This window comes from Pleurodeles waltl, chromosome 4_2, assembly GCF_031143425.1.
Source record: "Pleurodeles waltl isolate 20211129_DDA chromosome 4_2, aPleWal1.hap1.20221129, whole genome shotgun sequence".
Taxonomy (NCBI): Eukaryota; Metazoa; Chordata; class Amphibia; order Caudata; family Salamandridae; genus Pleurodeles; species Pleurodeles waltl.
The window spans coordinates 106,297,779-106,311,432 of record NC_090443.1 but is presented as its reverse complement, the minus strand read 5'-3'; the positions used below and the strand labels follow the sequence as shown (position 1 = coordinate 106,311,432).

General features: G+C 45.3%; 1 protein-coding gene across 1 annotated transcript in view; it reads left to right on the top strand.

The window, feature by feature from the left end:
- The window catches only part of DIP2B (disco interacting protein 2 homolog B), a 738,038-nt gene that overhangs the window by 658,336 nt on the left and 66,048 nt on the right, over positions 1-13,654 (top strand). The window contains exon 33 of the mRNA XM_069230866.1: positions 10,944-11,005. Within this exon, the coding sequence (XP_069086967.1) occupies positions 10,944-11,005 (62 nt within the window). The remainder of the gene's footprint in view (positions 1-10,943; positions 11,006-13,654) is intronic.

Below are 13,654 nucleotides of genomic sequence, written 5' to 3'. Positions count from 1 at the left end.
TTTGTTGTTTCAAAGTTGCTTCTTTGTTGCAAAGTTGCAGTCTTTGGGGAACAGAGCCGCTGTCCTCGGGAGTTCTTGGTCCTTCTAGATGCAGGGTAGTCCTCTGAGGCTTCAGAGGTTGCTGGACCCTGGGAACGCACCGCTGGAGCAGTGTCTTTAGAAGTGGGGAGACAGGCCGGTAGAGCTGGGGCCAAAGCAGTTGGTGTCTCCGTCTTCTCTGCAGGTTTTTCAGTTCAGCAGTCCTCTTCTTTTTAGGTTGCAGGAATCTGCGTTCCTAGGTTCTGGGGAGCCCTTAAATACTAAATTTAAGGGTGTGTTTAGGTCTGGGGGGTTAGTAGCCAATGGCTACTAGCCCTGAGGGTGGCTACACCCTCTGTGTGCCTCCTCCCTGAGGGGAGGGGGGCACATCCCTAATCCTATTGGGGGAATCCTCCATTTGCAAGATGGAGGATTTCTAAAAGTCAGAGTCACCTCAGCTCAGGACACCTTAGGGGCTGTCCTGACTGGCGAGTGACTCCTCCTTGTTTTTCTCATTATCTCCTCCGGCCTTGCCGCCAAAAGTGGGGCCGTGGCCGGAGGGGGCGGGCAACTCCACTAGGTGGAGTGCCCTGGGGTGCTGTAACAAAGGGGGTGAGCCATTGAGGCTCACCGCCAGGTGTTACAGTTCCTGCAGGGGGAGGTGTGAAGCACTCCACCCAGTACAGGCTTTGTTACTAGGCCACAGAGTGACAAAGGCACTCTCCCCATGTGGCCAGCAACATGTCTGGTGTGTGGCAGGCTGCTAAAATTAGTCAGCCTACACGGATAGTCGGTTAAGGTTTCAGGGGCACCTCTAAGGTGCCCTCTGGGGTGTATGTTACAATAAAATGTACACTGGCATCAGTGTGCATTTATTGTGCTGAGAAGTTTGATACCAAACTTCACAGTTTTCAGTGTAGCCATTATGGTGCTGTGGAGTTCGTGCATGACAGACTTCCAGACCATATACTCTTATGGCTACCCTGCACTTACAATGTCTAAGGTTTTGCTTAGACACTGTAGGGGCATAGTGCTCATGCACCTATATGGTATAGTGCACCCTGCCTTAGGGTTGTAAGGCCTGCTAGAGGGGTGACTTATCTATACCTGTAGGCAGTGTGAGGTTGGCAGGGCACCCTGAGGGGAGTGCCATGTCGACTTACTCTTTTTATCCCCACTAGCACACACAAGCTGGCAAGCAGTGTGTCTGTGCTGAGTGAGGGGACCCCAGGGTGGCATAAGAAATGCTGCAGCCCTTAGAGACCTTCCCTGTCATCAAGGCCCTTGGTCCCAGGGGTACCAGTTACAAGCGACTTACCTGGATGCCAGGGTGAGCCAATTGTGGAAACAAAAGTACAGGTTAGGGAAAGAACACTGGTGCTTGGGCCTGGTTAGCAGGCCTCAGCACACTTTCAAATCAAAACTTAGCATCAGCAAAGGCAAAAAGTCAGGGGGTAACCATGCCAAGGAGGCATTTCCTTACAGGCATCCATTCCTGAACCAGCTCACCAGATTCCTGGCGACCTAACAAGAGGAAGGACTGCTAAGCTGAAACCCTAGCAGAGAAGAAGGAAGATGACAAGTTGCTTGGCCCCAGCCCTACCGGCCTGTTTCTGCTTCAAAGAACCTGCAAAAGAACAGCAACGCATCCAGCGGGACCAGCGACCTTTGCCAAGATGCAGGACTGCACTCCACCCTAAAGGACCAAGAACTCCTGTGGACAGCGGCCCTGTCCAAGAAGAAACAACCACTAAGGACTCCAACCTCACTCTGAATGCATGAGTCCTAACCACTTTGTACCCGAAGCTCACGGCCCGTGTCCAGGTGGCCCAACCAGCTAGAGAGGATCGCCAGGTGATTCCAAGCAAGTGCCTACCCTGGGTTGACCTCTCCACGACGACACCTGGAGAAAGAATCTAGAGGACCCCCTTGACCGTGAAAGCTCCGGACGAAGATATACGCCTAAAAACCCACTGCACCCGCAGCCCCAAGCCTTGGAGAAACCGATCTCCAGTGCAGCAGTGTTCAGCAGGCGACCCTCCTCCCTGTTCAGCCTGTGGTTTGCCCTAGACAACCCCCTGGACCTCACCTGCAGCCTCTGAATGACCCCCCCCCCCCCCCCCGCCCCCGCTCCCAGGTCCCCTCATTGAGAATCATTGGAGACCTGACATCTTGTTTGCACTCTGCACCCGGCCGCCCCAGTGCCACTGAGGGTGTATGTTTGGTGCCTACTTGTGTTTCCTCCTCCCCAAGTGCTCTTGTAAACCCCTCAGGTCTGCCCTCTGAAGTCGCTGGTGCTTACCTGCCTGCAGATCTGAAACCGAGTGTCTCCAGTCTCATAGGAGCTCATTTTAATTTTGCCTACACTTTGACCTCTGCACCAGGCTGGCCTGTGTTGCTGGATGTTTGGGGTTAACTTGAACCCCAACCTGTGGACTTCCTAACCCCCGGAGACTGGAACTGTAAGTGTTGTACTTACCTGTAAAATGATCTAACTTTTCTTCCCCCAGGAACTGTTCTTAAAATTGCACTGTCAAATTTGAAAACAGATTTTTGCTAATATTTCAAAAACTGTATAACTTATTGATCTCAAAGTACTGTTGATACATCTGTGAAATACAAATCTATTGAAGTACTTACCTGCATCTTGAATCTGGTGGTTCTAAAAATAAAGTAAGAAAATATATTTTTGCTATATACAAACCATTGGTGTGGAGTTAAGTCATCGAGTGTGTGCTTTCTCTATTGTCTGTGTGTGTACAACAAATGCTTTGCACTACCCTCTGATAAGCCTAACTGCTCGACCATACAAAAGAGAGCATTAGTATTATCTACGTAAGCCTTTGTTAAGCCTTTGGGGAACCCCTGGACTCTGTGCACACTATGTCTCATTTTGATAATTTCGATCTAGTATATACAGTGCCAGCTTCCTATAGTGTCCCCCAGTGACCAGGAGAGAAAAGGTGAGTGCTGAGTTTTTCCCAAACCCACAGAGAAACTTTGTAAAAGGACTGTGCACGACTGGAAGAAACAGAAGATGGATTCTGACAGAAGAGGTCCTGCGAATGAAGGGGACCAATTCCGGTTCCAGTCGGAGGGTCCGGTTGGGGCAGGAGCAACTAGCCATCCTGCTGGAGATGCAGGCCTAGGTCAAGGGTGAAGACCAGGAATCAGCTGTGCAGCACAGGTGCAGAAAGAGAGTTCCAGAAGTGATGCAGTTGATGTTCCACGTCGAAAGAAGAGTTGCAGTCCATCAGTGGTGTGGAAAAACCACCAACAAGCTTCGGCAAAGGCAAGAGTTGCAGAAGAAGTGTTGCAGAGCTGCTGGGGACCAGGAAGTACTGAGGACACTCAACCCAAGGAGAGGACTCCCAGGCATCCCTCAGCAGCAAGGAGAGCCAGATGTCGAGGATGCAGCCCCCACAGGCAGCAGGCACAGAGTTGCAGTGAAGCCCACTCAGCACACCTGGAAAGGAGTCCCACGTCGCTGGTGCAGCAGGCAAGAGACTACTCATTGCAGAGAACAGCCATGGATGCCAGGGGCTACACAGAGCCTGATGATCCCTTGGAAGAAGAGCCAACAAGCCTTGATAGCTGCAAGAGTCGTGGTGCCCTGGGGTACTGTCCTGCAAGGAGAGGCAAAGACTCACAACCTCCAAAGTTGGACAGCTGGTGGGGGGTGAGGAGACCACTGAAGACCACAATCTTTGTTGCAGGATCCACACAGAGTTGCAGGAGAGAGGATCCACGTGGCCGGTCGTTGTTGCAGTTGGTGGCTGCGGATGCGGGAAAGTGACTTCTTCACTCCAAGGGAGATTCCTTCTTGCCTCTTGGTACAGACTGAAGACCTGCCATCCACCTCAGAAGCTGCACAGCCGGGGAAATGTTGCAGTTGCTGGAAGGAGCCAGAGAAACAATGTTGCAGAGCGAAGTCATTGCTGAAGCTGCAGGTTGAAGGTTCCTGTTAAGTCCATTCGTGGTTCCAGTGGCCAGAAGTCGAAGTAAACGTTGCAGTCCTGCTGGAATCTTGCACATCGAATCTGAGGACCCACCCAAGAGGTAGACCCTATATAGCCCTAAAAGGAGGATTGGTCACCTAGCAGGGTGACCACCTATCAGGAGAAGGCTGTGATGTCACATCCCTGACCTGGCCACTCCGATGATCCCAGAGGCCTCTGCCCACCTTGGATTCAGGATGGCAGAATCAAGTGGCTACCTGGAGGAGCTCTGGGCACCACCCCTGGGGTGGTGACGTATAGGGGAGTGGTAATTCTCCTTTCCATTGTCCAGTTTAGAGCCTGCGCAGGGACCGTGGGTCCCAGGACTGGTGCAAACCGGTTTATGGAAGGAGGACACCAAAAGTATACCAGTGGCTTGGGAAGGCTACCCCTCCCAAGCCGTGTAATACCTGTTTCCAAAGGGAGAAGGTCCCTCTCTCAAAGGGAATCTTTTGTTCTGCTTTCCTGAGCTTGAGCTGTTCGAGCAGCAGGAGAGCAGAAACCTGACTGTAGGATGGCAGCAGAGCGGGCTGTCTGGGAATACCCTGCAAACTGGTAGGAGCAAAGCTGGGGGTCCTCCAAGGAGCCCCCAGAGTGCATGAAATCATACAACCAATACTGGCAATAGTATTGGGATATGATTCTGATATGTTTATACTAAACATGCCCAGGTTCGGAGTTAACATTATGTAGCCTGACATAGGTAATGACCTATGTCCAGTACACAAGTAAAATGTCTTCCCCGCACTTACGAAGTCCAGGAAAATAGACCTGGAGTTTGTGGGGCACCTCTGCTCATGCAGTGGTGCCCTCACACAAGAGTACTTGCAACCTGCACTCTGGGCTAGGATGGCCTGCAATAGGGGTGACTTATAGTGGCCTGTGATGAAAGGGTGCGTGCACCTTTTCACGCAGGCTGCAATGGCAGGCCTGCAGAAACCTTTTGCATGGGCTCCCATGGGTGGCATAATACATGCTGCAGCCCATGGGAAACCCCTGGTGTCCCAATGCCCTGGGTACCATATACTAGGGACTTGCATGGGGGCACCTGTATGCCAATTGTAGGGTGCAGAATGTCAGTGACATCTAAATTTAGAGGGCGAGAGCACAGTCACTGTGGTCACGGTTCGCAGGATCCCAGTGAACACAGTCAAAAGCACACTGACAGCAGGCAAAAAGTAGGGGTAACCATGCCAAATAGAGGGTACTTTCCTACACCAGGGACATTCAACCGTTGATTGCAAAGTTATTTAAGATCTGTATTTAGTTTAGCAAGGCCTTGAGTGACAACAGTTAAGGCCTTCTAGCTTTTGTCAGGTTGGCCATTTTTCAAATCACCTGTTGCGATGCCTTTCTTGAAGGGGCTGATCCACATGTTCACAGCAATACCTTATGTGATGCTGCAGTGGGACCTTAATTTGTTCTCACTTAATTCATATGCACTCCCTTTTACCAGTGCGCAGCTGTCCTTTATGCCTGGAGACCATCAAAACTGTCTACCACGTAACTATCACCCCGGCAAGGCAAGTGAGTGAACTCCAGGCCCAGTCCATCCAGCCACCATAAACATTGTTATTGCCGGACAGATTGATCCTTCGGAGAAATGTGGCTCTTAGGATTCTAAGGTTACGGTGTTAACCATAAAAAGTGTTACTGAAAGTAAGTAACATGTTAATCTTTTATTCTAACAAATAACAATTTGAAACACAGAAGGCTTTACAGTCGCCACACCAGTTGGTTGACTGAAGTCTGGAACGGCTACGTTTGTGCAAGTAGTGTTTTTGATGGTTCTTCTCTGTCTTTAAAATCCTTAATTGGGACACTGTTGGCTTGAATTAGTCCTTATTTTAGTGATTGTTTCCAGGACTCTTATTTGAACAGATAAAAGCTGTCACCATCACCAATAATGCAGATGACTAGTCTCTGATTTTAAAATAGCACATCAGTGTTTACAGTGTGTGGACCATTGTTCCCAGACATCAGCGCAATACTTTTTAGCCAGCTGGATTTTTTACTTTTTGCCAGCGGGCTAAATGAAAAACCATCATGTGAAACATAATCTTAGCAATAGTTTCAAACTAGTCACCCAGCATCCCAGTCCAAAAGGAGAAGCAGCTTTGAGAATTTTGAATGTCTCTATGTATGCTCCTTACCTGCAACAATCTACAATCCGAGCTTGTCTACCAAATTTAGCTTTTTGCTCTGTACACCTATGGCAAGAAGTCTTTAAACAAATCAATTTAGATTAAGGTTGTTTTGTTTTTAAACTATCAATGAAATGTCTCCAGAATCTAAAATATTTTAGACCTGAAGCCTCCTGACAGGGACAGAAAATTTCTCCAGACCCTCTAGAAAATCCCTAGACACAGGGATAGTCAAGAAAGCATGAGTGACACTTTCTGTAAACGGTGACAACAGTCAAATACACTTTGATTTTGCCAAATAAAGAAGATAAGCTACATCTGTCTATTTGACGGTTTCTAGGATCCATCTGTTTATGAAGGCACCATGCACAGATCGTCTTCCACTTCAAGGCATATAAAGAATGAATGGAAAGTCTTTGTGCTTCGTTTAGGACTTTAATGAAGTTATGGGAGGTTCAAGTATCCATATTTTTTCAGTACTCAGGAGGCAGTTCGTGAAGTTAAGGAAGTGTAGGGAGGGGATGAAATATTCTGCCTGACATTCCTGTAGAGCAGATTCCAATTGTATGGAAGTCTCTTTGAGGTTGAAGCGAAATATGAAGCGGAGACTGATATGACCCTTGTCTCGATCCATGCTGAGTGATGACGGGCATTGTCATGTTGTAATGCATAATTTTGATGATGACAATTAGCAGGGGAATTAGAGTAAAGGAGATTTTGGAGTGCCCGATTCATAAAAGATGTATTTCGAAAACAGTCATCTAACACCCAGTTATGCTGCTGTAGAAGATATCTGCTGAGCTTGTCCACTTTTCAGTTCTGTACCCCTGAGAGAAATGTTTCCACAAGTGCCCAGTTCCAAATAAATAAGACTTTTCTTGCCATAATTCTTGTCCTCGTTCCTCCCAGTTTGTTGGGATAGTGCACAAGGTCTTGTGGACTGTTTGAATCTGTTGAACCTGAAATGGATGGTAGAAAGGACTTAAGTGAACACTCTCAATTCTAGCATTGTGATATGTTTTAAGTTCTCCACTGATAACCATCTTTCTGAGCAGATCGATCTCCCACATGAACTCCCAACCTTCCAGTGATGTTCCAGTTACAACTGAGACATATGTAGGGTTTCTTTGGAATGTAACTTCCCAATACATGTTTCCCATATTGCACCCCCATGCAAGAGACTAAGAGCCAGATGTAGCAAGGGTTTTGCGAGTCGCAAACAGCGAAAATCGCCATTTGCGAGTCGCAAAAGCCTCTGTGCTATGTAGAAATGCATTTTGCGAGTCAGATCCGACTCGCAAAATGCATTTCCGACTCGCAAATAGGAAGGGGTGTTCCCTTCCTGTTTGCGACTCGCAATGCAATGCGGTCGCAAATGAAAGCGCAGTTACCATCCACTTGAAGTGGATGGTAACCCAGGCGCAAACGGGAAGGGGTCCCCATGGGACCCCTTCCCCTTTGTGTCTGGAAAAAATACTTTTTCAGAGCAGGCAGTGGTCCAAGGGACCCCTACCTGCCCTGAAAAATACCGAAACTAAAGGTTTCGGTTTTTTTTCAAAGTGCAGCTCGTTTTCCTTTAAGGAAAATGGGCTACACTTTGAAAAACAAAAAAAGACTGCTTTATTTAAAAGCAGTCACGGACATGGTGGTCTGCTATCTCCAGCAGGCCACCATCCCCGTGAGTGCCCTGACTCGCTATGGGGTCGCAAATTGCGACCCACCTCATTAATATTAATGAGGTGGATCTTTGCGACCCCATAGCGAGTCGCACAAGGTGTCCGAGACACCTTTCTGCATTCCAAATTGCGAGTTGCAATTTGCGAGTCGCTGGGACTCACAAATTGCAACTTGCAATTTGGAGTTTTGCTACATTTGGCCCTTAGTGGCAGAGATGGAATGTCTTATCTTCTTTTCCCAGTCTCTGGTATTCTGACTCCACTTACCTTCAAGACTTTCCAGTAGTCTGTTTTGAGGACTAGAAGAATGCCCAAAAGAATAAAAGACTTCTAACTGATGGGGCTACTTTGACTGTTGGAGAGAGACTCATTGAATGTGTAGAAGTCTTTCACTTTTACTTGTATTATGTCTATTGTAGACCCCAAGTGGTGAAATATGAATATTGGGTACAGAACTGATTTTGTTGTGTGTACACCAAAAGTACCTTTGTCTTGCTAGAGTTTCAGTTCAGTATTGATTTCAAACTACCCCTCATCCAGGTATAGATATATTTCCTTCTTTCGTTTAGCTGCTGCTACCACTGCACTACACTTGCAAAATAATCTTGGTGCTAATTTCAAGTCAAAGATGAAATGTTGCAAAAGAGGGGATCCTTTTGAAATTAGGCGAAAACTGATGATGTGTTTTGGAGATGGGAATGTGAAAATAGGGTTATTGTAGGACTACTGATGTTATCTAATCTCCCGGGAAAAGATGAGCCACAATTTAATGAAGTGCCAGTATGCGTGCATTTTCTCTTTGGCCCATTTGTTACCATATTTTTGATCCAGGATGGAACGAAGGTTCATACTCTGACTCCTTTCATGGATCAGAAAGGAGCTCAAGTATGTTCCCTTTTTTTTCTGCAGCTTGGGAACTTCCTCCATAGCTTCTTTGTGATGAAGGGTGTTTTTGCTTCATGGTCAGATGTTCCAAGTGCAACAGTCCTGCCTCTTTATGAGGTATGGACGTCAGAGAGGGAGGAATCTGATTTTGTAATCAGATTTCACTGTGTGCAGCACTCAAGCTTCTCTTTTGATGCTCCGCCAGGCGGGACAATGATTGGAACTGTTTGGTGCTCTCTGGTGCTAGCAGAGAAGGATAACTCATGGTCTACACAGTGGGTCCTTTTCTCCTGATCCAGTAGACTGTTGAGAGGTTTTGTTTTTCTGAGACTTTGAAAGTACTGTTTCTCTAATGGTGGTGGTTTGGGCAGCACCTGTTAGGTTTTCCAAAAAGGGATATGTATTATTTGTTTTCATGACCGCACCCTTTTTTTCCAAACCAACAGGCCCCAGGGTTTCCTCTTATGTATTCATAGGCTTGAGTTTCTTCTCTGTGGGATAAAGGGGAGGTGTGGGAGAAAGGGATGTTCAAGATACTCTGCAGACCTAAAGGCATTATGCGTGTTTCATGGGGAGCCCGTGACGGATGATTCTAGCAGCCACATAATCAAAGTACTACACAGCGCTTATGGTTTGATCGGACACAATAATCCCCTCCTTCAGAATGCATTTAGCCCAATAAGATTGTAAAACTTGCACCCCTTGGATGGTAGCCAGAGTCATGCAGACTTTACCCAGTCGACCCATACTTGTGACTCTTTTTTCTGGCGTATCAAAAGGTAGAATCAGAAGCCTTGCAGTACTTTCAGTTGTATATTAGACTAGTGAATCAGGAGAAGGAATGTTTCTTAACAATAACAGATCAGAATCTGAAGGGCGGTACTTTGTCTCCTGTCACCTATCTATGTATTTAATGGAGAGCAGAGTCAGGAAAGTATGCAATGTAAGCCCTGATAGACCTGGCACCAGGGCTACCAAGGGTCTAGTGTATGGTTTTGGAAGCAGGGTCTCAGAAATAATTGCTGATTCAAAGATGAGTGCAGATGCCTCAATACTTAGCTTACTTGCAGCTCTGCTGATAACATCATGAAAGGAGATAGTGTCATCCTTGATTGAAATATTAAGAGTGGGTGACTATGGAGTTCTGGCAGACATACTCGGAGATTAGGAGGTATGCCTTACAGGAGGAGTATGTGACCTTGAGCGTTGTGGTGTAGACAATTCCGCAATCACTCAATGATAATGCAATCGTTTTTCTTAGTTGTACTCGTTGTTCATCTTTAAACAAACTCTGGGTTGTGGAGCCGCCCTCTGTGGCTGGAATGGGTTGGAGTGCTTCGGTAGATGTTTGCTGCTTACTCTGGTAAGAATGCTTTTTCTTTGTAAAATTATTTTTTTTTAAATTCATTCTGCTGCTCTTATGTGTGTGCCTAGATACTCTTCTGTTTATAGATTGGCAGAGACTACCAGTTACAGAGAACTGAGATTACAGGTTAGTAATTGTTCCTTCTGTTGGTTATCTGCGATAAACATAAAGGAAAGGGAATATGCTTCTGTCTGCTTATTTGTGATTGTCTGTGGGGCATTAGCTTAACAACTTGAAATGTGTTTGGGCATATGGCCAGAGTGTACCTATTGCACCAGGCTACCCAAGCATGTCACGCGTTAGGCTGGCATAACAAACTAAACAGTTGTCATGTAATGTTATAGAAGCCACACGCTATGCTGTTGTGAAAATATTGAAAACACATCTATTGACACTGTTCATTTACAGTTCACACTGGAACCCAAAATACATGAAGGCAAAAACACAATGTATGGCAAAGTAGTCATATTTTTTTTTTTATATTCTGCTTTATGCTATATTTTTACCCTTTTAAATGTAAATGTTTACATCTGGTGTTAAGATTATCCCTTTTTATGGTAATTACCAAGCCCAGGAGAAAGGAAGGTTGACATGTAGATTATAGCAGTGATTCATTGTCATTGGGGCAATATTAGCAGCATCAAGACTGAACCACCATCCTATCTCACTAGCTTCCTGTTTTGGAATGTACCCAAATTCAGTTAGGTGGTAAATTTTCTGCCAGGTCGCATCAATTCTGGAAAGTTCTTTGTCCAACCTTTCCTTGACTCACTTTCACTCTCTTGTCGAAGATATGACTAGTTGAAAAACTAGCTATCAGTGATATAAAATTCTATTTTTTATTGGCTTCTTACAGGGAACGTCTGGGCCTGATCCAACCACAGTGTATGTGGATCTCAAGTCACTAAGACATGACAGGTGAGTGAAGGTGACTTGTTCTCATTTTCATACAATGCTATTACTTGCATAAACCATTTGTGCATGTATCATTTAACATTCTGAACACTAAGGGTATAGATGCAAATCACGGCGTCATTTCACATAGTGGTCATACAGTTTGTCTTTCTAGTAATGCCATGCATGTTAAATGTTTACAGTTTTGCTAAAAGATCTGATAGGACAATTATCTAAATGTAGATACTTAAAGTTAAATATATCATCTGTGTTGAAACTTTAGTTGCTATTAAAGTCTCTGGAACATCTACTGTCAAGTGTTTTAAACAAGGATTTTACATTAATTTAAAACGTTTTGTTACATTATTGTATTTTATTTATATAGCATTTATGTAGTGTGTTGCTAGTACTGATCTAGTACTTAAGCACTGTGCCTTTTTTTCTAGTATGCCAGGCGTGGCTTGTGGAACATGAGTCCAATTTGAGCTAAGTAGAGTGTCATGAATAAGGTTCATAAGGCTGCAACAAGGTATTGGTAGACCCATTTTTTATTTCAAGTTAATAGTCTGAATCTTCACATCGCAATAGGATTTTACTAAGCATGTTGAGCCAAGTCAGTGAATCCAGTAGATATTTATTGTGAAATACATAGAGAGGAACCACAGCCAACATATGTTTCGCCCCCTAGTGGCATGTAAACCTGGGGCTTTCTCAAGGCTATTCAACTGTTCTTAAGAATAAATCAATTATAAAAGTTAATTATAATTCATTGATCAGAGAAGCATATCTGTGCATTACACAGCTGGAGAGGTCCCAGTTCAGTTCGTTCGGGACAGGGATTTATCGTGTGACACTCCTAAGCGCGGTCACTCGTTTTACTCTTATGCAGTAATGCACAGTTATGCTTCTCTGGTCAACTAAATATGATAAGGAACTTTTTAAAGTGGATCTATTTTTAAGAACAGTTGAATAGTCTTGAGAAAGCACCAGGTTTACATACCGCAAGGGGGCGAAACACATGTCGGCTGTTGTTCCTCTCAATGTATTTCAGAATAAATATCTACTGGATTCTCTGACTTGGCTCAACCTGCTTAAAATCCTATTGCGATGTGAAGATTTCGACTATTAACTTGAAATAAAAAATGGGTCTACCAATACCTTGTTGCAGCCTTATATACCTATATTGAGGGAAAAAAGGGGGGTCCACACCTCTTTGGTAGCCCATAACCCTATAAAATAGGGCGTTGAAAAAGTAGAAGAGTGTTTGACCTTTTGGAGTGAATAAGGTTCAGCCTGGTCGTTCAGGCTTGTCACTGCAAACTCAGCAATTTGAGAGGCTAAGTTGGCCCCATATCACTGAGTCAGCTAAGCTTACATATAACACTGAGTGCAGAGTTCATGTGTACAAAAGATGGCGAATTCTCTGCAGCAGTACTTACTGGCAGAGCTTATGGAATAAGACATCTTGTTTGCTGCTCCACTTGTGTCAATTATCTGATCCAGTGTCTGCAACACGACTGAAAACAACTGTATGTAACCTGCACTGTAAATCGTCTTAGTATATGCTTCAGGAATCACAAATGAACAATAATTATTGGGAAAGTTAGCCAGCAGCCAATCATTTTGATTGTGCAGACTGTAGGAAAATAGGGTGTGTTTTATGGTGGAGTTGGGCGACCTCACAGTGTACTACTCGCCAATGCCTGTAGGACCCTTTGGTTTAGTTCGTCAAACCTTCAGCTCAACCCTGGGTAGCTGTGGCTCTGAGCAGCAAGACTTTCTCAAACGAACATATGTAAAGCTTTTGAACAGCATCAGTAAAATCAAAAAGGCACTAAAACGCGACACCTATTTATAAAAATAGGCTGCATTTTCATGTATTTTTAGACACCACAATGGAAAAGATCCACATGAAGAAAAAGATATAGAATTTCTAAGGTATAGTAAATCAAAGCATTTCATTGATGATGAACAAGCATTGGCCCATTCAATGAACCTGGAAGCTTTTTCACTAAAAAGTTTGAACTAGTTGTAATGTGGTCACTTGGAGTCACTTTAGGTGGCCTGCTCCAGTAGGTAGCCAGTTAGGGGAGCCAGCAAGGTCCTGAGAAGGTTACCTCAGCAGGTGAAGCAGTCTTCAGACAGTTCCAGAAACTATTATCCTTTGCAGGGCTTTCCTATAAAAAGGGTCTGATGCAAGGAATGAAGGATGCTGTGAAGCCCAATAATGCTAGGATGCGATGCGGTTGACAGAGGTCTTGCTGAGACTACTCCTTGGTGTTCCTATTGATCCTGGTCACAGGGTTGATGTCCCTCGAAGTTCTCTTGGTCCTGGCAGAAGTCCTGTTGCCACTGGTCTACCAGTTGTCCAGTATCGATGTCGCAGGTCAATCCTTTCTGGGTCAAAAAACGTTCTCTGGTGGTACCAGCTGCACTCCAACAGCACTCCCAGGCTCGGCGAGCTTGAGTGCAATTTTGTCAGGTCCAGGTTCTTGGTGCTGCATAGTGGCGGTTGGCAACAGCTTGAGAACTTTGTGCTACCAATAAGGCTTTTTCAGCTTCACCTTTGAGTGTCTTGGTGTTGGCTGGACTCTTGAGACAACTTCTCCTTGAGCAGGACACTGCAAACTTAGTGCTTCTCCTGTGCCAGCCCCCGGTGCAGGCGAGGACGGT